General features: G+C 39.3%; 1 protein-coding gene across 1 annotated transcript in view; it reads right to left on the reverse strand.

Annotated features, from left to right (window-relative positions):
• SCUBE1 (signal peptide, CUB domain and EGF like domain containing 1) overlaps positions 1 to 22235 on the reverse strand; it is a gene marked incomplete at both ends in the record, with an annotated part of 218245 nt that overhangs the window by 171854 nt on the left and 24156 nt on the right. Inside the window, one exon of the mRNA XM_084301766.1 lies at positions 14054 to 14182. Coding sequence (XP_084157892.1) covers positions 14054 to 14182 — 129 coding nt within the window. The remainder of the gene's footprint in view (positions 1 to 14053; positions 14183 to 22235) is intronic.

A 22235-nucleotide genomic window follows, 5' to 3' on the forward strand; every position in this document is an offset into this window, starting at 1 on the left:
ACTGGCCACAATATAAATACACTTGGAATAGTTTCAAATGATCACTTTAGGGAATTTTTGACGATTCACATACACTGAAACAGAACACCTCATTTTCAAGATGTCTGTATACTTATACATAAATTATGTTGGAGAAACTGTGTGAAAGGAAAAATCTTATATAAAAATGTACTTCTTTCCCATTCAAGCTTATTTCACTTAAAGAATTAAAAAAATCACCCATGAGTTTTCTCTTTTTAGTACGTTGTCTGATATAATAGCAAATGCAAGGAAAGAATTAGAATAGAAAACTCATCCTAAGATAAAAAAAAATCCATTTTTTTCCTTGAAGGAATACACAATTTTATTTTTTTTTTCTATTTTAAGGGAAAGCCAACTTTCAAGGTCATGCAACAGAACCTTGTCCTTTCTGTATAGCTCTTCATATAAGAAGAAAAAAAAGACATGAAAACATGCCCACTAACATGTGAATCAAAGTATACCCAAAAGGTTCCCAAAATTCTGGATGCCCAGCTGTTGCTAAGGATTGTCTGTAACACTGCCTTCTAAATAAATTCAGCAAATACATCTTTCCACTCTTTTAAACTCTTAAGTTTTTACCATAGAATCACAGAACAGTTTGGGTTGGAAGGAACCTTAACGACCATCTGGTTCCAACACCCCTGCCATGGGCAGGAACACCTCCCACAAGACCAGGTTGCTCAAAGCCTCATCTAACCTGACCTTGAACACCTCCAGGGATGGGGCATCCACAGTTTCTCTGGGCAACCTGTGCCAGTGCATCACCACCCTCAGAGTAAAGAATTTCTTCCTTATATCTAATCTAAATGTACCCTCATTCAGTTTAAAGCCTTTATCCCTTGTCCTATTACTATACCCCTTGACAAAGAGTCCCTCTCCAGGTTTCCTCTAGGAACCCTTTAGGTACTGGAAGGCTGCTAAAAGTTCTCCCTGAAGCTTTCTCTTCTCCAGGCTGAACAACCCCAACTCCCTCAGCCTTTCTTCACAGAAGAGGTGCTCTAGCCCCTTGATCATTCTCGTGGACTCCTCTGGACCTACTCTATCAGGTCCATGTCTCTTCTTGTGCTGGGAGCCCCAAAACTGGATGCAGTACTCCAGGTGGGGCTGCATGAGGGTGGAGATTCAACTAAGGTATAATCACTCTGCTGAGGAGGTTATACTACAGTCCAACACTTACGGCTGTAGCAACTTTCTCTTCAGTTAATATTTTCTTTTGTAAAGATAGAATAGAAAAGCTTTGCCCTGAATCTCATTTCTGTTCCTATGGCACAATAACTCATGTCTGCTCCAGTTTTAGTTAAGAAATGCATACCAATTATTTCCAAACATTTATTTCCATACCTTATAAGGCCCCTTAACAATAAATTTTTGCTAAACCCTCCAAATTCTCTGAACAATTATTCTCATAAAGTATGCCCAATGACATTTTAGTTAATGCTTTAATTAATCACTATTACTATTATTTGTTAGTTACAGGCTTCATACAGACAAACTAAAAGTTGCTAGTTCATGTTCATTCTTGCCCCTCTTTTATCCAAAACTACTTATTGCGCTCTGACACAATTACTCTAAGCAACATGTACATAAGGAGCATTTTGAAATACTCAAGAAGGATCTGGACCAAAGCCTGCAAAAGCTAATGTAAGCAGTAAAAAAGAATCTTGTCTTGTGGACTTATCCAAACTTTTAAGTTTGCACATTGTACACTAAAGTCAAAAGGATAATGTTAAAACACAGAAATTCATGGAAATTATCAGACAGCAAAAGCAGGCATTACAGAAAGCTGAGACTCTGGAATCTACCTAACAAGGAAGTTCACTGCCAACCTTTCAACTCATGCTCAAGTCTACTGGAAAATAATTTTGTCTAAAAAATTGTTCTAATTTGTCTAAATTTTTCTAATACAGCAAGCAATTATGCAGCAGCTATTATTTTCAATGGCTAATTTCTCAACTGTTTAAATCATGCTGCTTATCATAAATGAACAATGCCAAGAATTGATTGCATTCTAGAGCACAGTATAATGACAGTGACTATATTTGGAATCAGACACCAGAGAATTTTGCTGCTCTCTGCTTTGTCTGTGGTTTTTTTTTTTTTTTTTTTTTTTTTTTTTTTTTTTTTTTCCTGTAATCCATATGCATTGAGTGTTTTCACTGGTTATACGTAATTTCTAGGACTAATGCATACATTATAGGCTGAAATCCTACACCTTCAGGTGAAAACATGGTCTCTCCTGCTTTAAGTAAGATCTACACACAACTTGGATCCCAAACTTCTGGTTAATTTTAGTATATTTTATAGAATTTATCTCAAGGTATACATCAACATAGGCCGTCCTGGCTTAGAACTTTTATATTTTTAAGAAAGTTGAGATGAATTAACAAAAGATATGAAGCTAATACAAACAACATAAAACAGTAAAGATGAACAATCCAGAATAAAACTGTGACTTTGATGAACTAAGACACAGCCACCTACAGCCATGTTAGATCAAAGAAGAGCATCCATATACAATTTAACTTATACTTAATAACTACACACTCTAAGAGGATTATTCTTTATTTTTCTGTGTGTTCCATGCAGAGAAATCTTTACTGTGACTTATTAGTCGCAGGACTAATATTAGAGGAGGCTCCAGGGAGTACGTATTAAAAAAAAAAAAAAAAAAAAGGCTCAGATAACAAGAAGACTTGAAGAAACAAGAGACTGAGATTGATGAAGCTGTCACATAGCTCCTGGTTTCTCAATTTATTATGACAGTCTGAGAATCATAGTTCACAGTTGACAGCAACCAAGGTTTATTCTACACTTTTGATTATTTCCCTATAACTAACAAAAAACTTCAGGCCTACGCTGATTTATATACTCTCTTGTTTCAGTACTTCTTAGATCGCATTGGTTTAAGAAAGCAAACATAGAGCAAATTAACATGTAGATAAAGTTATATGTCATTTGAACACAAAAGATTAATGTCAGGTGATCAAACATCAGAATAATTCTGAGGGGAAATGTTCAGATACAGAATTTAAAAAAGCAGAGTTTTATAACAAAAGCAGTGTGTTCAGGTCCTAGTTTCAGAGAAAGCTGGATATTAGAGGCCTTTCCATTAGTCACAATGAAAATTCCTTATTTTTATTGGATTTACAGAGTGAACCTGGATGCATTTTCAAAATTAGTCTCCAGTTTTCAGACTTCCTAGAGCAAAAATCCTATTTTCAAAGGTGTTAGTTAACTGAATTCTATGGAACTACATCCGTGGGAAAAAAAAGGGAGTAGTTCATCAGAGCTACAGAAAACACACACGTTATGGTCTGAGGATCACACACCCAAAATACCTATTTCTCTCTAATGACTTCAAAGTGAGTACAGATAGATGTCTTATATGCAGACGTTTACACTCCTCTAGCTGAGCCTCAGCCCAGGACATTTGAAGTAATGGTAGTTAAATGTTTTTCGAATTCGCATTGCAAACACAGTGACAATAATTCTCATCCATCTATCACAGGATCATCATGAGAGGAGGCTGAAATTGGTTGGACTCGATGATCTTGAGGTCTCTTCCAACCTAGAAATTCTGTGATTCTGTGATTCTGTGAAATTGCTCAGTTTGAAAATTTCTAGTTAACAGGTGCCATAAAGCTAAATCTGATATCTACAGGGGGGAGAACATTATAACTAGTATATTACTTATAATCCCACTTCAAAAGAGACATATAATTTGTTTCTAGGACTGTGCTACCACTTACACTATCCAGACTCTCACAACATGCAGGCAACCAAATAATAGAAGTAAACATGTATGTACAGAAATTGTATGTAAAAATCTAATACAGAGTTGCCTATGGAACATCTACTTATCATCCTAGCTATTCATATTTGCTCAGCATCTACTCTTCAGTCTGCAGAACATCAGTACATGTTATAAAGTCTGATGCATGCTCCTGTACCACAAATACTAAATACTTAGAATTGCTGTGATGAATCAGAGCTGTTATCATTCATCTAACATACAGACTGATGTAAGATTTGAAAACAGTAATACAATATAGTTTCCCAAAGAGACATATCATAAAGCAATCACAAAGACACAATCACTACCAGACATCATTTGCAGAAGTAGAGAATACATAAAGGTTTAAAACACACACACATTTCTACTGTTAAAACTTGCATTTCAACACTTTTCACTATGCCTGTTATACTATGCCTGTTTCACTATGCTATATTATACAGAGAGCCATTCCTATCTTGTGCCTGGGCCCCTCAAATTTAGAACAGATCTCCCCATTACTCAACCACTGAGCCGTGATTCGGGAGTCTGACTTCCTTCTCTTAACACATAAAATAACTGCTGAGTCATAAAGTTCTGCTCAAGAAAATCTCTCACTGGAACCAATGGAAATGAGTTTCAAGATTTAGATTAATAACTTTCTCAGAAAACAAAACAACAGAAAAACTGAAGAATTATGAAGAGAAGGCTATCGGGTTTATTCAACCCTCCTCTGTTTGCAAAGGTGTTTAAGATCTGTAAGAGAGTGATAATATTATCTGATTGATAATATTAGGCCCTGCTGATGGTGCTGGAGCAGGACAATAGCAGGCTCATCTAATAGTCTCCTGGAATTATGAAAGAAGGGCAAGGAAAACTGGAAGACAGTCAAGAAAATGGACTACGTCTCAGCTTCTCTTTAAAGTATTTATGAAACTAAAAAGCAAAATGAAACAAAAACTTCCCAAAGTTGTTTAGTTTTATTTTTAAAATGTTCAAATTAAAACAAAAAAAAAAAAACTATTTTAACTGTTGGGAAACAGAGAAAAATAAACATAAGTAATAAAGGATTCATTTGGAGCTCAAGCAAGCAACACACTACACACAGCTGTCTGGAAATGAAGAAAAATAAAGCCGTATTAAAAGGAAGGCACTGGTCCCTTTAATCATACTAGTGATTATGCAATCCTAAACCAGTTATGTACCACCACTTGACATTTTGCATTTGGGAGTTTTAGAAGCGATTTCACATACACTTGCAACTTTCCTCCCACTTCATGTTGACAGGCAAATTAGGTTATAAACCCCTGTACCTGTGTACACATTCAGACAAATCCAGGGGTAGAAATACATAGATTTCAGGTTCTAACTGTTGTGTTGTTGGTTTGTTGTTGTTGCTTGTTTTTGAAAGAAAAACTGGAACATTCATTGAAAAGGTACATTCATGAATGGTACAATGAGGTATACATACACATGCATACATACTAACGTTCTTTTTGTAATCTGAGTCAGACTGTGGACTACTACTACCCAGTCAGGAATTAAGCTTGCATGTCAGGATTGAAATCCCTTCTCTCTCAATGTAAGCCAACAGATCTTAAAGGCGCACAGCAAGACAAGAACTTGGGTCTAGATCCTAACTTCATACCTCAGAAGAAAATAAATTGTGTCATTTTAAACATGAGCCTAGTTTTCATACTGACTTGGGATCCCAACAACCATTTTATAACAGGCAGATGTTACTTCAAGGACATCCAATCTGTTCCTGGTTTGTCTCTGAAGCTTCTCCTTCAGCTGCAGGCTCCTAAATGCCTTGCTGTGTTGTTGCTCTGCCCCACCTTCCAAAGCTGGTAGACTGGTACCACTCTCGGAGCAGGTTCAGTTGCTCCAGGGAAAGCACTACCTCTCTTTTCCTGCAAGGAACTCCATGTGACAGTTACTTTGTCAAGAAAGGCAAAAAAACATCGGAGAACAGGCAAACAATACACTGAAGTCCATTTTTCTAGGCTGAAAAATCAGACCTGTTGCCCAATGCACACCTTCAAGACTGGGGACATAACCAGGATTTTGCCATTTACTTTTTGGTACTGAAGTCACTGTGCTTGTCTACCACACTGAACATTCAACTCTTGAATAGGGCTCTGTGGAATCTATGACGAACACTAGAACTTGCAATCCTGACTTTATTTTCATAAAAATGTTCATAAATTTTCCTGGCTTTATTTTCATATATCATAATTTCACTCTGCTTCCTAGGACTCATCTGAATCACAGACACAGGATCAACTGCTGAAGAACAATATGCCTTTATTGGACCACCAAAATCAATTATTGTAGTTATTTCCAGAAGTATGACATACAAGACAATTAACTGAGATATCATACTATTGGTGTCCAAATTTAGTGATTCTGTTACTTTCCTGTAAACAAGAGAAATCAAAGTTACACAGAATATTTGAAATAGGAGTGTATAAGCAAGGTTTCATAAAAGTAGGGATTCTATTCCTGACTATGTTGCAGAAATCCTGTGTGAAGATCAAGAAGTCACTTCGCCTTAGTTCCTCATCTATAAAAAACTATTAAAATTATAATTCTTTTTCTTACAGGATTTGGTGAAGACAAATCTATTAGTATTTGCAAGGTGCTCACATATGTTCCCATGTAACAGCAATTAATACCATGGAAAAACCTATAAATAAAAGAAATGCATCTCTAAATAGATTATGATGAATTTTTTGTCCAGTTAAGATGAGTGCAACCTGGAAGAGAGAGGTACTTTTTCAAAAAACAAAAACAAAAACAATGCAAACTCCCTATTAAAAAGGGACAATCTGAAGCAAGAGCTGAGAAAATAAAAAAACAAAAACCTCCAAAAAACAGAGAGCTGAGCTTCACTTCATATCTATTTATATTCATATCTGACTAGATATGGAAAGAAAATTATCACTCCATGCAATTCAATCCTTTAATCTGTTAATCCTTTACCATTTTTCAAACACAGATTTGGTTTGACAAACAGACAGAAAACAATGAGTTGTGACAATTTATTTATTTATTTTTTAGGAAGAATTCCCCAACTACATGTATACAAAACTCTGCCTCCAGGTAAAAAAGACAAAAGAGAAGAATTTGGAGGAAGTATCACATGGTTCTTGTATCAATGGCAATCACTTTTTGCTTTGACGTGTTTTTCTTTCACACTTCTTTCCCCCCATTTTTTGAAAGTCTGATTAGAGATGGCTGAATTCCAGAAAGCCTCAAATAGTCGAGTATTAGCTGACACGTAAGCCCTTTGGCAAGGAAATTTAGATACATAGATTTAGTGCCATAAATTTAGATACATAGATTAGTGCCATAAATATAGATACATAGATTAGTGCCATACATAAATTTAGATACATAGATTAGTGCCATAAATATGGCACTCTTCTACTTTCTATTTCCAGATGCTGAATAACTTCTTAAGACTTGCTCAGGTATATCAGTAAGAACTGCTTTCACTGAGGTGTCTATCAAGTTTTTCCTGAGTAAATCCCTAGGTTTATTAGTGTTAAGCAATGCTTCAGACCTAAACAGAATATAATACTCTCCCAGGAAGCTAATATTTTTATACAGTAGGGGAGAGATGAATCTAAGACAACAGTACTCCACAACAAGAATCCTTTAGGCAAAATAATTCAGTGTTTTTTTCTGAATATCCAAGTGGAGCACACTATTGCAACTTTTTGAATTCTGCAACTGCAGTAACCAAACACTATTGCTCTACCTCATTCAATTCAGCAGGGCTATAAAGGCTAATCAGTAAAACTGCAATTCTTCGCAGCAACCTTTTCTGGACTTGATGACTATTGTAACTTCTTTTCCATCTTCTCTTCCATGCAAGAGAATTAAACCTTTTATTTGATTCTTTTGGCATTAGCCATCTTATCTACAACATTCATTAGTCTCATTGCTCTCTTCTGGCATCTTCCAAATGCAATGCCTCACACTGAACAGTCCTCCAACAGCTGAAGCCTAATCACTGCTTAAGGAGTAGAGTTTTTTTCCATACGACAATTCCTATCTCAATAGCTTAAAAGCAAACAAAAAAAAAAAAAAAAAAAAAACACCACACGCAGTAAATTTTATCTTCTCCTCCTAACTACATCTTAGAGCCTCTATATTGGCAACAAAACAAAGCTCCCTTGAAATTCTCAATGAAAAGGAAGACATGTTTGCTAGCCTTCCCTATAGCATCCCCATCAATAGCATATCTACTTTGTGCAACACCCAGCTTTTAACACCAATCTCAGTCTACCTCTTCTAGCACATCTGCTGTCAAGGAACAATTCCGCTCTCAGTCTGACTGAAAGCTTCCAACAGGATATGCAGACAGAATACAAGAATGCCCAGTTTCCAGAGGCCTCAATTCAGTAATACACTTAGATAAAAGTAAAACTCCAGTTTTCTTTCTTAATATTACATCAAAGAAGCATCAAAAAAAAAAGGGGGGGGGGGGGGGGGCAAATCAGGAACACCTGTAAGCGTCATGCTGAATCAGAGGAGGGAATGTATATTGAATAACTAGTTTAAAAGGCGTGTTACCCATTGATTCTTTGTAGTATAGATTCAGATTTTACCAGTTAACTGAGAATAGAAACTGATTTACTACAAACAAGATGGCTAAAGTGTTCTGTAGTAATAGGAATGATGATCAGTTAAGCCATAAACTCTTCTAAAGGCAAAAAAGAATAGAAATTGATAGCCTGCCTCAATGGCTCAACACGTGAAAGACAAAGAAGGAAAAATCGATTTATCAGTAAGATCATGGAGAAAAAGTGATCAAACAGGAAAGAACATCTGGACCAGTGAGCGAATTGCTTGCTAAAAAAAAACAGACTGGCATTTCATATGTGAGAGAGGAAAACATGTTTCACGACCAGTTGCAAATGAAGGATAAAGAAAACCCATTGCATGAGACCAAATATTAGTCTTGCATCCACAGAGCAGAATTTAGAGCGATTTTCAGAAAGAACTATTGCTATTCCATGCGATTACAGTGCTAAAATAAATTATTTCTAGCCAGACAAGGATCTCATCATAGTTCAAATTCCCTGTGGTGTCATTTCATGTTATATTTGAGAAATTCCTCAATAAAAATGACAAATAGAGAATGAGTCAGGTTCCCCTGAGGATGGTTTTGGACATTTTCCAGTACAAATTTGAGCCATGAAATCTTAACCAAACACCTCCTCCCAACAAATAAATAAACAAGAAATTTTGGTTCATTAGAAAGAAAGACAGAAATGTTGAAACAAGAACGCAGGAAAAAATACTTAACCTGTCAGCCACAGTTGATATAACTACTTGTGAATATTTCAAGTTTGTTATTTATAAAGACTGTAATTATCTTGCTATATTGACGTTACTAGCAAGACATCCAATGATGGTTTAAAAAGGAATGTAAACACTGTCAAGAAGAGATGGCTTAAGATTTTGCACAGACTGAAGTCAAAATCCTGACACAAGTCTTCTCCATTACAATCTGTTTTCTAGAGGTTCCTAGGTGGCCTGCAGGACTATCATCAAACTATTATTAGCTCCCATCCCTAGGCCTTCTATCTTAAATCACTAGACAAAGATTTCTGGTGATTTGTGTGTGAGAAATGCAGCCTAGGTCACTGAAAGAGCAATTCAGCTGTCTAAATAGGAGACTGACACCATTTTAGGTTCCTTATATTATCCCATCTGGCCACCAGCCCACACTCCAGATCTACAGCAGTAGATCCCATGTCACATCTGCCAGCTCCAGGGTGTTTTAAATGGCACAAGACACCTATGTTCAGGCGATCAAATTGCCCCCTAAGAATTCTCGTTGTCTGGCTCCCTGTGTGCTGACAGAACAGATCCCAACAGTAATGTCTGCAAGACCAAAATATGGGGAAGAAGTAGGTACAGTGTAGTCTGATCTTGGTTCAGACCCAGAAAATCTACTTCCATCTAAGCATATACACATCTGTGTTGCTGTATGAGAAGTTAGTTCAATCAGGGTTTTCAAAATCAACCTAAAGCAAAGCTTACAGGCTCTTACATAAATTCATATATTACAAAATACATATAATTCTTGTATAAACGGAAATGACAAATCAATGCAAGAATACCCAATGTTAAGTACCCACTTAATCTACTTAATTTGTTTACAGACTCAATTTCAGCTTGCTGATCAAACATTACATGCCACTTAGGAGTATAATATTTTGGGGGCATGGTTTGGGGTAGAAAGGACCTTAAAGACCACCTGGTTCCAACACCCCTGCCATGGGCAGGGACATCTCCCCCCAGATCAGCTTGCTCAAAGCCCCATCCAGCCTGACCTTGAACACTTCAGGGATGGGGCATCCACAGCTTCTCTGGGCAGCCTGTGCCAGTGCATCACAACCCTCAGAGTAAAGAATTTATTTCTAATATCTAATTTCAATATACCCTCTTTCAGTTTAAGTGATAGGACTCCTTCTCCTATCACTATACCCCCTGACAAAGTGTCCATCCCCAGCATTCCTCTAGGCACCCTTTAAATACTGGAAAGCTGCTGTAAGGTTTCCCCATAGCCTTCTCTTGTCTAGGCTGAACAATCCCAGCTCCCTCAGCCTTTCTTCACAGGAGAGGTGCTCCAACTCTCTGATTATCCTCGTGGCCCTCCTCTGAACTCACTCCAACAGGTCTGTGTCTTTCTTGTGCTGGGGGCCCCAGAGCTGAATGCAGTGCTCCAGGTGGGATCTCATGAGGGCAGAGCAGATAGGAAGAATTACTTCCCTCTCCCTGCTGGGCACACTGCTCTTCATGCACCCAAGGGTATGGTTGGCTTTCCAGGCTGCAGGCATGCATTACTGGGTCATGACAAGCTTTTCATCCACCAATATCTCCAAGTCCTTCTCTGTAGGGCTGCTCTCTATCCACTCATTGCCCAGACTATATTCATGTTTGGTATTGCCTTGACTTAGGTGCAGGTCCCCTGCACTTGGCCTTGTTGAACTACATCTTGTTTGCACAGGCCACCTCTCAATCCTGTCACAGTCCCTCGGGTGTATCATCCCTTCCCTCCAGTGTATCAACCACGCCTCTCAGCTTGGTGTCATCCACAAACTGGCAAAGGATGCGCTCAATCACGCCATTGATATTGCTGACACGTTAAATAGTACCGGTCTCTATTCCCTGAGGAACACCACTTGCCACTGGTCTCCACTTGGACATCGAGATGTTGACTACAACTCTTTCAGGACAACCACTCAGCCAGTTCCTTATCCACCGAGTAGTCCATCCATCAAATCCACGTCTCTCCAATTTGGAGACAAGGATATCATGTGGGACAATGTCAAATGCTTTGCACAAGTCCATATCAAAGACCATTTGTTTGTTGTGAATATTCAATTTGCATTTGAGGAACAAACTTCCCCAGTCTGGTCCCAAAATTAAAAGGCAATTGTGACCTCTTTTAGTGTCCTAAAGTTACACGATGGGACAGCAAGCCCTTTCCTATCATTCCCATTCATTGTCTGTTCACTGCATCTCTTCTGTAGGGAACATGGTTCCTAACATTTTGGAAGTAATACAAAATGCCATCTCAGAGAAACATGAATATGGACAGACACTGATTCTGACAAACCTGTAAGATCTCTTGGCAAGCTTTGGAACAATACTTGGAACCAGAGCCACCTGTTAAACACAGTGGCTTATATTATTTTAGGCTTTTTCTGCCAAAACTATCTGCATTGAAATCTACGAAAAGAAAATTAGAAACCTATCTCCGTAAACCTGTATATTTCATGATCAGAGAGCAACAACAGAGACAGCATGGGTCCAAGATAATCCCACAGATTTCCTGAAGGGTTCATTTTCTATCACGTCCCTCCCTTTTCCTGTTCATAATTGCAAATATACATTGCCCTACTTCTATAGGAATCACTTGGAAACAAAGCTGATAATAGCAAGCTGTTTGAAACAACATACTTGCACATTTATTAGAATCCCAGGTAGCTGAAATATTTGATTGGGTTCTGTTCAATTAAGAGATATTCGTGAACAATAGCATAACCAGTTTTTCTTTCATTTTCAAATTAATAGCTGGCTGCTCTTTGTTTAAGAAATACCACTTGCACAATTAATCATTTGAGCACCTCAGGTTGAGGCAAATAAATCTATTTAGTCTGTTCTATGATAAATGAAATTTGGAAGTTTGAGTCTAAAACCTATCAATGGTCAGGATGCATAAACCTTCTGAACTCATACTCAGTTTGAAAATGAACCAAGTAGGAAACACATCTACTGAAAAGCTAACCAGAACCCTGCTCAGAAATTCTAGTTGTTCTATAGCTTCAGTGAGTGCAGGCTGGTGTTATGATTTCTCGCTCAGTACCTGATTTTTTGGTTTTTCTTGCAAAGAACCTCAGCTTTACCAAAGTAAAGATGTTGCATGACACAGATGAAATATCCCTTTTCTTCACTGTTATAAATGGCTAAGTCCCAAAATAGGATTATAATCAAAGTTTACAATTTATTAAAGGAATAGAGGTAAGCAAACAGCGCTGGGTGTGCCGGGAGTCTCTGCTCCACCAAGACGCACACACGTTACATCAAGATGCTGATTTTTATGCTCCTAGACTAATAGATATTCATTACTACTTCTAAAAGAAACAGGGTTATTATAATTAGTTTCCAGAATTCAAACCCTCCTACTGGAGCATGCGTATCAGTCTCTGGTGGTCCCTCTGAGGGTCTCTCATGCTGAAGGCTCATAGTCTTCCTCTCAGTTGTTTTTTTTTTTTTTTTTTTTTGGCCTTCTCGTTTGTCCATCTTGGCTGTATGTCAGAGGCTTGCACAGCATTCCCTGCAAGCTTTGTCTTTTAGCCGTCCTTCAGCTTTCCCCTTCTCCTTAATCTCCTGGCCAGATATCAGAGACTTGCATAGTGTCTCATGCAATAGTCATAATAGCTAGCAGTTATTCTGAAACCCCCCAGATATCAGAAACTTCAAGGAAAAGCCTACAAATACATTTCCCTTCAAGCTCTCTATTGACACAAATTGCTAAAACATTCCTCACAACTGTATAATGCACATCAATTTGAAATGAATCTGGTAATGCATCAAACAGCAGTTGTTGCAATTATATTTGGAATGTTGAGAAAGACAATACAAGTCCTATGCGCTGTGACTTAGCTAGAATGACTATCAAGTCAACTTGTAGGGGAAACTGGATGTACCAGTCAAATTTGTTTCCAGGTAATTGGTGTGATGAAATTAAAACATAAAACACAAACTTTGTTTTCAGTATAAAGGATAAAGCACGCCTATTTAAAACAGGGCAATGGACATAAATCAAAATCACAGATCCCCAAATCCTAAGACTGCCAATACAACTAAGATCGTGCTCTGAACCTGTTTTTGTAGAGTTAGTGGACTGTGCCCATTTCCTTTGTAAACATCTATTATTGATAACTGTTCTTCTGCCTTGTTTTATTGTCCAAGTATTCCTTCATTACAGCTGCACTTTTAACATACAGTAACCTGTTCATACAGCACGTTCTGGAATCCTTTTACCCTAAAAAGGGGGAAAAGGGGGAGGGAAAACTTTAAACTTATGACTGGAATTACAAAACTTGGAAGAAATAGGCAAAATATGTATGTGTTTTAGGGCAGATTACTTTTCTTCAAAAAGAAAATAGGCAAAATATGTATGTGTTTTAGGGCAGATTACTTTTCTTAAAAAAGAAGTCCAAACATCCAGCACAAGCCTTGCTGAAATGGAAACAAAAAAACAACCCTGACCTCTTATGTTAGATATGGACAAACTGATTAGAGTATGTTAAGATGATGAGTACCAACCTTAATGGTCTGGTCTAAACCACACTGGAGTCAATAGAAACACTTCAACTTACTCAGTGCAACTTTATGCACTTCATAGAAGGTAATAATGTTACTAGGCCACAGATTTTGTTATTATCCAGGAGTTGAATACAATCAAGTCACTTTTTCTTTCTGTGATGACCAGTTCAAGTTGTCACACAACAGTGCCTCAGAATCTCAACTTTCATCAAGTTAAATCTTATTAAATTTATAATATAAATAATACCCTAAATGTGAGCACACAGAACTGTCTGAAACAGCTGTAGATCTGGATCAGGCCTTCATCGTAAACATGTATGAGCTGACAAAACGCTGCCAGTACATCAGGCTTTCCTATCACAGTCATGAAATTAAACTTCTTTGCCAGCACTCACTACTTACCAAGACAGTTGTGGCCATCATGAGCTAACATGAACCCATCGTAGCAGGTACATCTGTAGTTGCCTGGAATGTTGATGCACTCATGGACGCAGCCCCCATTGTAGAAGTCATTTTCACACTCATCAATATCTAAAACACAAAAGGAGGATAAAGAAGTTTTTGTAAATAGAGAATCCTATGAATACAGGAGAATTCTCCAGCCACGCATGATCTTTGAATATATGCATTCTCCTAATCATTCTATATACTTATATTGCATACTCCATCCAATAGATGGCTCAGGGAATTACAGGTAGATTATATGAGGATCATAAGAGACTGAAATTCAGCAAGCTTATACCTAGAACACTCCTTCCCAAATTAACTTTAGTATCACCACAGGAAACAATTATATATTTTTAGAAAAATTTTAAGTGATTTTGTTATTATTTTATATTTAAAACATACTTTTCATTTTCTGTTTAAAATAATCAAGCAGACAATGAGTTAAACCATACTATTAATACAGTGTAATAGATAAAAGTATGACCAGAAAGTCTTCTCAGCACAAGGATGACTTGATATATTCCTGACAACACATAAAGCTGTTTTTATGTGCAATGAATCTTGAAAGGCACCATTTCTGAAATAGCTGTCACAGTCTGCTGAGCTCTGTGAAGTTGCTCTTGATAACACAATGCAGTTTTGTCCGTCTCTTTCCCTTTCCCCAAAAAGAGAAGCCCTGTTATAATTTTCTCTATTATTTCACATATGACAGTGACAACAAAATTTAAAGTTTTATTCTTAGAAAGCATGTTAGAATTACTGTTAATTATGTTTTGTGCACTGGCATGCAAGTGAATGACAAGAGATATTAATTCTATTTCAACTGCAAACAATTCTATTATGGTCTTCCATGACTCATACAAAAAAAAAAATCACTTCTTCACTCATTCTAGAAAGTGCAAATTTTTTTTTTTTTTTTTTTTTTTTTACAGATCATATCTTGACTTACAGATGGGATGTATGCATTACAATTGCATCTGTGAATCAGTGGCACACATCAACCAACTACAAATGCACAAATAATTACAGTCTCATAAGTTGAGAACTGTCAGCTCTAAATCTGCGGTGTGCTAAACCAAAGTCCCCACCCACTGTCCCTATGTTACATAGTGCAAGATACGCTGATAAAGACATCTGTAGAAAATAATCTGTTGGCACATTAAAGCTATCCTGCCTGTAATTTCAAATGTGCCTTCCACTGCAGAGGTGGATGATGTACTTTGATATTAGGTTCACACAGACTCCCTCTTTTTTTTTTTTCAATCTTTCAAAACTATCACCAGAAAAGCTTAGCTACCTGGTATCATACCCAGAAACAATGCCAAAACAGCATAGTAGTCTGGGAAAAACAGATTCTTCTGAAAAGACAGCAGAGACTCAGTCGTTCACTGGCCCTTCAAGCATTTCTGCCCTTGCTCTGAATCTAAGTTTGCCCCTCTTAGCACAATCCTTTGAGATGTTTGATTTGGCAGAGCAGGGACAGGCCCCCTCCAGCCTTCTTTGTAGGTCTTCCCCCTCAGGTCCGCCTGTCCCAGAAACCTTCCCTAACCTCAGAATAGTCTGTCTCCATCTTCTTCCATCCAACAGCTTCGAAGCCCTCCTTCTGCAATCTCCTCAGCAGTTCAAAATGGGAATTACTAATTTAACTTTATCTGCAAAAATAATTAGCTTTTTTTGTAACTCAGAATTCAGCACAACAAAAATGCTGGAAACAAGAAAGTGGAGAAAGGATCTTAATAAAAATAATACCTACTGATGAAAAGTAAACTTCCTAGCCTTTGAACCACTCCTTTGTTTTGAAAAATTCCCATCTTTCACTAAGTACTTTCATCCATTAGCTTTATCAATGCCTAGTCAGCGCAGCCTGTGGGTGTGCTCTGCCTCCCACAGCCCAGTATGACAACAAAAACCATCATTTGTGATTTTTCCTGACAACACTAACCAGTAAATGATTTACTGCGTATTGAGGTCATTCTGAACACAGCTGCACTACAGTATTGCAAAGTCCCAGAGATGCTCTCCTGTCTTTATAGCCCAGTAAACCTGGGTACACATTTCTAGAGAATTCTAATGAGCTCTCCACTTAATAAATATTTGCAAGGTTACTTAATCACTCATGAATACTGTTAAAAACTTCCTATCATTCTAGGGCTGCAAGGATAAAATCAGAGACCTACAGTAATGTCATGCTTTAAATGGTCCAAGTCAATAACTGAAAAGCACATAACAGGACTTGGTGTCAGGTGTGTACTTTAGTAAACTCCTGGGAAAAAGATAACTTCATTTTCAGATTTGTTCTTAACTTTCATCCAGCACCAAGTTTTGTCTGAAGAGGAAATTCAGAAGACAGTGTGATCAGTTGTTACGTTACTCAGCATCAGACTGCAATGCACTGATCAATCCACTTCCTTTTTTCAAACAATGAATTAAGTAACATTTCCTGTTTAAGTAAGCAACAGGAAAGTTAAGTAAGCTCCATGAGTTTCCCTGGCACTGAGGTCAAACTGACAGGCCTATAGTTTCCCGGGTCTGCCCTCCAGGCCTTCTTGCAGATGGGCATCATGTTTGCTAGCCACCAGTCAACTGGGACCTCCCCCGATAGCCAGGACCATTGATAAATGATGGAAAGCGGCTTGGCCAGCTCCTCTGCCAGTTCTCTCAGTATCCTTGGGTGGATCCCATCTGGCCCTATTGACTTGCATACATCCAAGTGCCGTAGCAGGTCACCAACCAATTCCTCACGGATAGTGAGGGCCACATCCTGCTCCCCATCCCCTTCCACCAGTTCAGCGTGCTGGGTATCCAGAGAACAACTGGTTTTGCCGCTAAAGACTGAGGCAAAGAAGGCATTAAGCACCTCCGCCTTTTCCTCATCTTTTGTAACTAAGTTCCCCCCCCCGCATCCAGTAAAGGATGGAGATTCTCCTTAGTCCTCCGTTTTGCGTTGATGTATTTGTAAAAACATTTTTTGTTGTCTTTGATGGCAGTAGCCAGATTGAGCTCCAGATGAGCTTTGGCCTTTCTAATTTTGTCCCTGCACAGCCTCGCAACATCCTTATAGTCCTCCTGAGTGGCCCGCCCTCTTTTCCAAAGATCATAAACCCTCTTTTTTTCTCCTAAACTCAAGCCACAATTCTCTGTTCAGCCAGGCCAGTCTTCTTCCATGCTAGCTCATCTTTGGGCACGTGGGGACAGACTGCTCCTGCGCCATTAAGATTTCCTTCTTGAAGAGCGCCCAGCCTTCCTGGACTCCTCTGCCCTTCAGAACCACCTCCCAAGGGACTCTACCAACTAGTGTCCTGAACAGCTCAAAGTCGGCCCTCCAGAAGTCCAGTACAGCAGTTTTACTGGTCCCCTTCCTGGCTTCTCCAAGAATGGAGAACTCTACCATTTCATGGTCACTCTGCCCATGACAGCTTCCAACCACCACATCTCCCACCAGTCCTTCTCTGTTTGTGAAGAGAAGGTCTAGTGGGGCACCTCCCCTGGTAGGCTCACTAACCAGCTGCATCAGGAAGCTATCTTCCACGATCTCCAGAAACCTCCTAGACTGCTTTCTCTGGGCTGTGTTATGCTTCCAGGATATATCTGGGAAGTCCCCCATGAGAACAAGCGCTGACGATTTCGCAACTTCTGTCAGCTGCCTGTAGAACTCCTCATCCGTCTCCTCATCCTGGTCTGGAGGTCTATAACAGACCCCCACGAGGATACTTGCCTTGTTGGCCTTCCCGCCGATCCTAATCCATAGGGACTCAACCTTATCATTCCCAGCTTCAAGTTCCACAACATCAAAACAGTCTCTGATATAGAGAGCCACACCACCACCCCTTCTGTGCTGCCTGTCCCTTCTGAAGAGCCTATAGCCAGACATTGCAGCACTCCAGTCATGAGTGGTCCCACCATGTTTCCGTGATGGCAACCAAGTCGTAGCCTGCCTGCCGCACGATGGCTTCTAGCTCCTCCTGTTTGTTATCCATGCTGTGTGCTGTGTGTAGATGCTCTTCAGTTGGGCCATTGCCTTCTCTCCCAGCTTTGCCATTGTTCCCCTTGGTACAGCTCTAACAAGCCTCGTTTCAGCCCTTTCCCCTTCTTACCTAGTTGAAAGCCCTCTCAATGAGCCCCGCCAGCTCCTGGCCTAGGATCCGTTTTCCCCTTAGAGATTGGGACCCGTCTGCAGCCATCAGGCTGGGTGCTGAGTAAAGCACCCCATTATAAAAAACAAACAAACAAACAAACAAATTCTCTGTTGGCACTAACCTCTGAGCCACATGTATATCAGGTGGGCTTTCCATGCCCTCCCTGTACTCCTCCCTGCCACCATAGGCATAGACAAAAACACCACCTGTATTCCCACTCCATCCACTAATCGTTCCAGTCCCCTAAAGTCCCGTTTGATAGCCCTCAGGCTTCTCTCTTCAGTGTCATCACTGCCAGCCTGGACTATTAAAAGAGGATAATAGCCAGAGGGGCGAACCAGGTTGGGAAGCTTTCTGGCAATGTCCCTGACCCTGGCCCCAGGGAGGCAGCAGACTTCCCTATGGGTAGGGTCAGGCTGACAAATAGGGCCTTCTGTTCCACTGAGAAGGGAGTCACTTAAAACACCCTTCTTTCTGTCTTGGTAGAGGCAGTCCTGAGGCATGGAGTCGACTTCCTCGCCCTAGGCATCCTCCTGGGTAGACTTCCTACCTCATCCTCACCTACTGGTCTCTCAAGCTTCAGGGCCTCAGATCTGTTGTGTACAGAAATTACAATGATAAATGATAATGATACAGTCTTCTAAGAACTTATTTATGCTTACTGCATTTAAATAAGACAGCAACTCCCAAGGCCAGAGCTGGATATGTACAACCACGTTTTCAGTTGCCAGTGAGCTAAGTTCTGATCATCCCTTTCTGGAACTGGTTTGGGAAATCTTGAAAATCCACTGCTTGTTTTAAAAGATAACATTATTGGGAGAAAAAAAAAAAAAAAAAAAGATAAAAAGAAACTTGCTTACTTGGGGGTACAACTAACTGTACAGGTTCATCTGTCTCACAAGATGAAAGAAGCTTGTATGCTATAGTGTACATTCTTCTGGAAAACAGAGGTGAATCTTTTTGTTACAACCTGGAACTCTTTTTCAGCAGCCCTAGGGAATGCAGCAATGTCATACAATGCTATTGTCCTTCTCCATCAACGTGTTACTTAAAGGGTACATAAAGTACAAGTCTAATTATTATATAAGCATCCAATAACTTTTTAAAATTCTAGACAGTTATCTGAGAAAATCTTAGCATTTGATAACGTGAGGAAGTGCTGTAATTTGCAATCACTGTATTCGAGTCATAGGAAGAGAATCTGAAGTTTTCTTTTTTACATGACCTAATTCTCTTTAGTCTGGCAGAACCTGTATCCATCTTATACAAACTGACTTCTTTCATTATTACCGCTGAGACTCTCAGCAGACCAGATATTTGTTTTATTTCTGTATTCTGCAACAATGGGATAGCACTCTCAGAAGTCTCACAAAGCCACTGTGATTTATAAGCCTCCAGAGAAGCCGATCTTCCAGCAGCATATACAACTTGACTAAGAAATGTTCAAAGTAAAATAAGAGCTTATCTCTTCTGCTTCCAGCTTTCTGATTTCAGCAGAGTAGAAGACATCACTACGTAATAATTAACATCCAAAATACAAAACAAACTGTAAAACAGACTGAAGAAATGCTTGTTCCCATTTTGTCTAAACAGTTTCAGCCTGGTATCATGAAATTTGCTGTGCACTAACCATCTTTTCCAAGCAGAAGGCTGCAGAGACATTATCCTAGGAAAGTAAAAAATCTACCTCCAGCAAAATCCATTCCCAGTCTTCATGAAACCAGTTGCCACTCATCACATCCTCAAATGTCCAAAAATCCTTACAGCACATACAAGAAAATGTATTTGTCAGCACAGCTACAGATCATTGTGGGCAAGGCCACTGAAATCAAAGGAAACCTCTGTGTGGAGTTGACACATTTTGGATCAGTGTCACAGCTGAACTGTCAAAGATGCCTTATGGCCATTAACATGCAAGAGGAAGAACGGCTGAGCCCTGAAAGTTAATGAGCCAAATTCAGCTTTTAGTGTTGAATTGCACAGATTTCTATAGAAAATTGGGAAGCATGCATTGTAACAACCTTTATCTTGGCATCTATCAAGGACATAAATCCCAACATTCACCATGCAGCAGAACTTCAAAATAGGAGTAGGATTGGGTAAAACATGGGTTCATTTGAAACTTCTTCTAGATTACTAATGTAAAGGAAAATCTGGAGTTAATTTAGTAAACACGAATTATAATTGACTTTGAAAGGAATAATTTATGTGCTTGGACATTTTAAAATAAATAGCCAAAGGAAGTTGTCTGCCCTCATCAATGTCTTCTAAACTGAAGAGCCATGAACAAAACTAAGCATACAGGTATATTACACAGATGTAGGGTATTTCCTAAAGCAGTTGGATCTATAAAACAGCTAGAAAAATAAATATTAAATTCTTTGTAACTGTACTTCAATGGACAAATCTCTGTATTTTTTTGGTATCTAAAGAAAAAGATATTTCTGTTTTCATCTTTATCTATTAATCTAGCTGCTTTAAACAAAACACTGCCAAGGGGCATTATGGAGACGTTAAATAACATTGCCTTTGAAGACTTGCCAAAGGAACCATGTTTTTACCTTCATGTTCCATGAGAAGTTGCTACTAGCCCTTGTTTCACCTACAGAAGACAAAGCATACCACTTGCAGAATGGTGTATTATCAGCAGTTTTATGCATATTGCCTGCTTCTCCAGAACTGGTATGCAGCAAAGAACACTGCGAAATGCTGGAACGCTTATTTCCATGTGGTAACATTTTGCACTTTTATGGCTTCTCTCTTAAAAGGCCTTAAAAATTTTTTTACTGATTCATTACTGAGTTTGGTCACTGTTCCTCCCAGAACTAATGCAGCATCTTCATTAAAAAAAAAAAGCACCATACTACCTTCCAGTTCTTAAACAATTAAGAATAAAGCTACAGCATGAACATAGCTTTTTTTTTCATATGATTGGGAAAGAAGTGACTTTGTAATATCTAAAGATGAAATGCCCTGCGGTGAAACTGCAACCCTACAAAAGTCAAGAGGCATTTTTGGCATGGACTTTGTTCAGGACAACATTTTTCAACATTTTTTCTGGGATGTATGGTAAAGAGATACCAGAGACAAGATCAGCAATTAAATTTCTTGTTCCCACTAACAAATTCAGAATAAGAAGCAGTGTAGCATCAACACCGTTACTTTACTTTTAAGGAAGTAGGCAGAAATGTAGTATCACAGAATCACAGAATTTCTTGGTTGGAAGAGACCTCAAGATCATCGAGTCCAACCTCCGACCTAATGCTAACAGTCCCCACTAAACCATATCACTAAGCTCTACATCTAAACATCTTTTAAAGACCTCCAGGGATGGTGACTCCACCACTTCCCTGGGCAGCCTGTTCCAATGTCTAACAACCCTTTCGGTAAAGAAGTTCTTCCTAATATCCAATCTAAAACTCCCCTGGCGCAACTTAAGCCCATTCCCCCTCGTCCTGTCACCAGGCACGTGGGAGAACAGACCAACCCCCACCTCACTACAGCCTCCTTTGAGGTACTTGTAGAGAGCGATGAGGTCGCCCCTGAGCCTCCTTTTCTCCAGGCTGAACAAGCCCAGCTCCCTCAGCCGCTCCTCGCAGGACTTGTTCTCCAGGCCCTCACCAGCTTCGTCGCCCTTCTCTGGACTCACTCGAGCACCTCCATGTCCTTCTTGTAGCGAGGGGCCCAAAACTGAACACAGTACTCGAGGTGTGGCCTCACCAGAGCTTAGTACAGGGGGACGATCACTTCCCTAGGCCTGCTGGTCACACTGCTTCTTATGCAAGCCAGGATGCTGTTGGCCTTCTTGGCCACCTGAGCACGCTGCTGGCTCATATTCAGCCAACTATCCACCAATATTCCCAGGTCCTTCTCTGCCTGGCAGCTTTCCAAACACTCATCTCCCAGCTTGTAGCTCTGCTTGGGGTTATTGCGCACCAGGTGGAGGACCCGACACTTGGCCTTATTGAACTTCATACAGTTGACCTCAGCCCATCAGTGCA

The sequence above is a fragment of the Netta rufina genome, assembly GCF_964035555.1.
Source record: "Netta rufina genome assembly, chromosome: 1".
Lineage (NCBI taxonomy): Eukaryota > Metazoa > Chordata > Aves > Anseriformes > Anatidae > Netta > Netta rufina.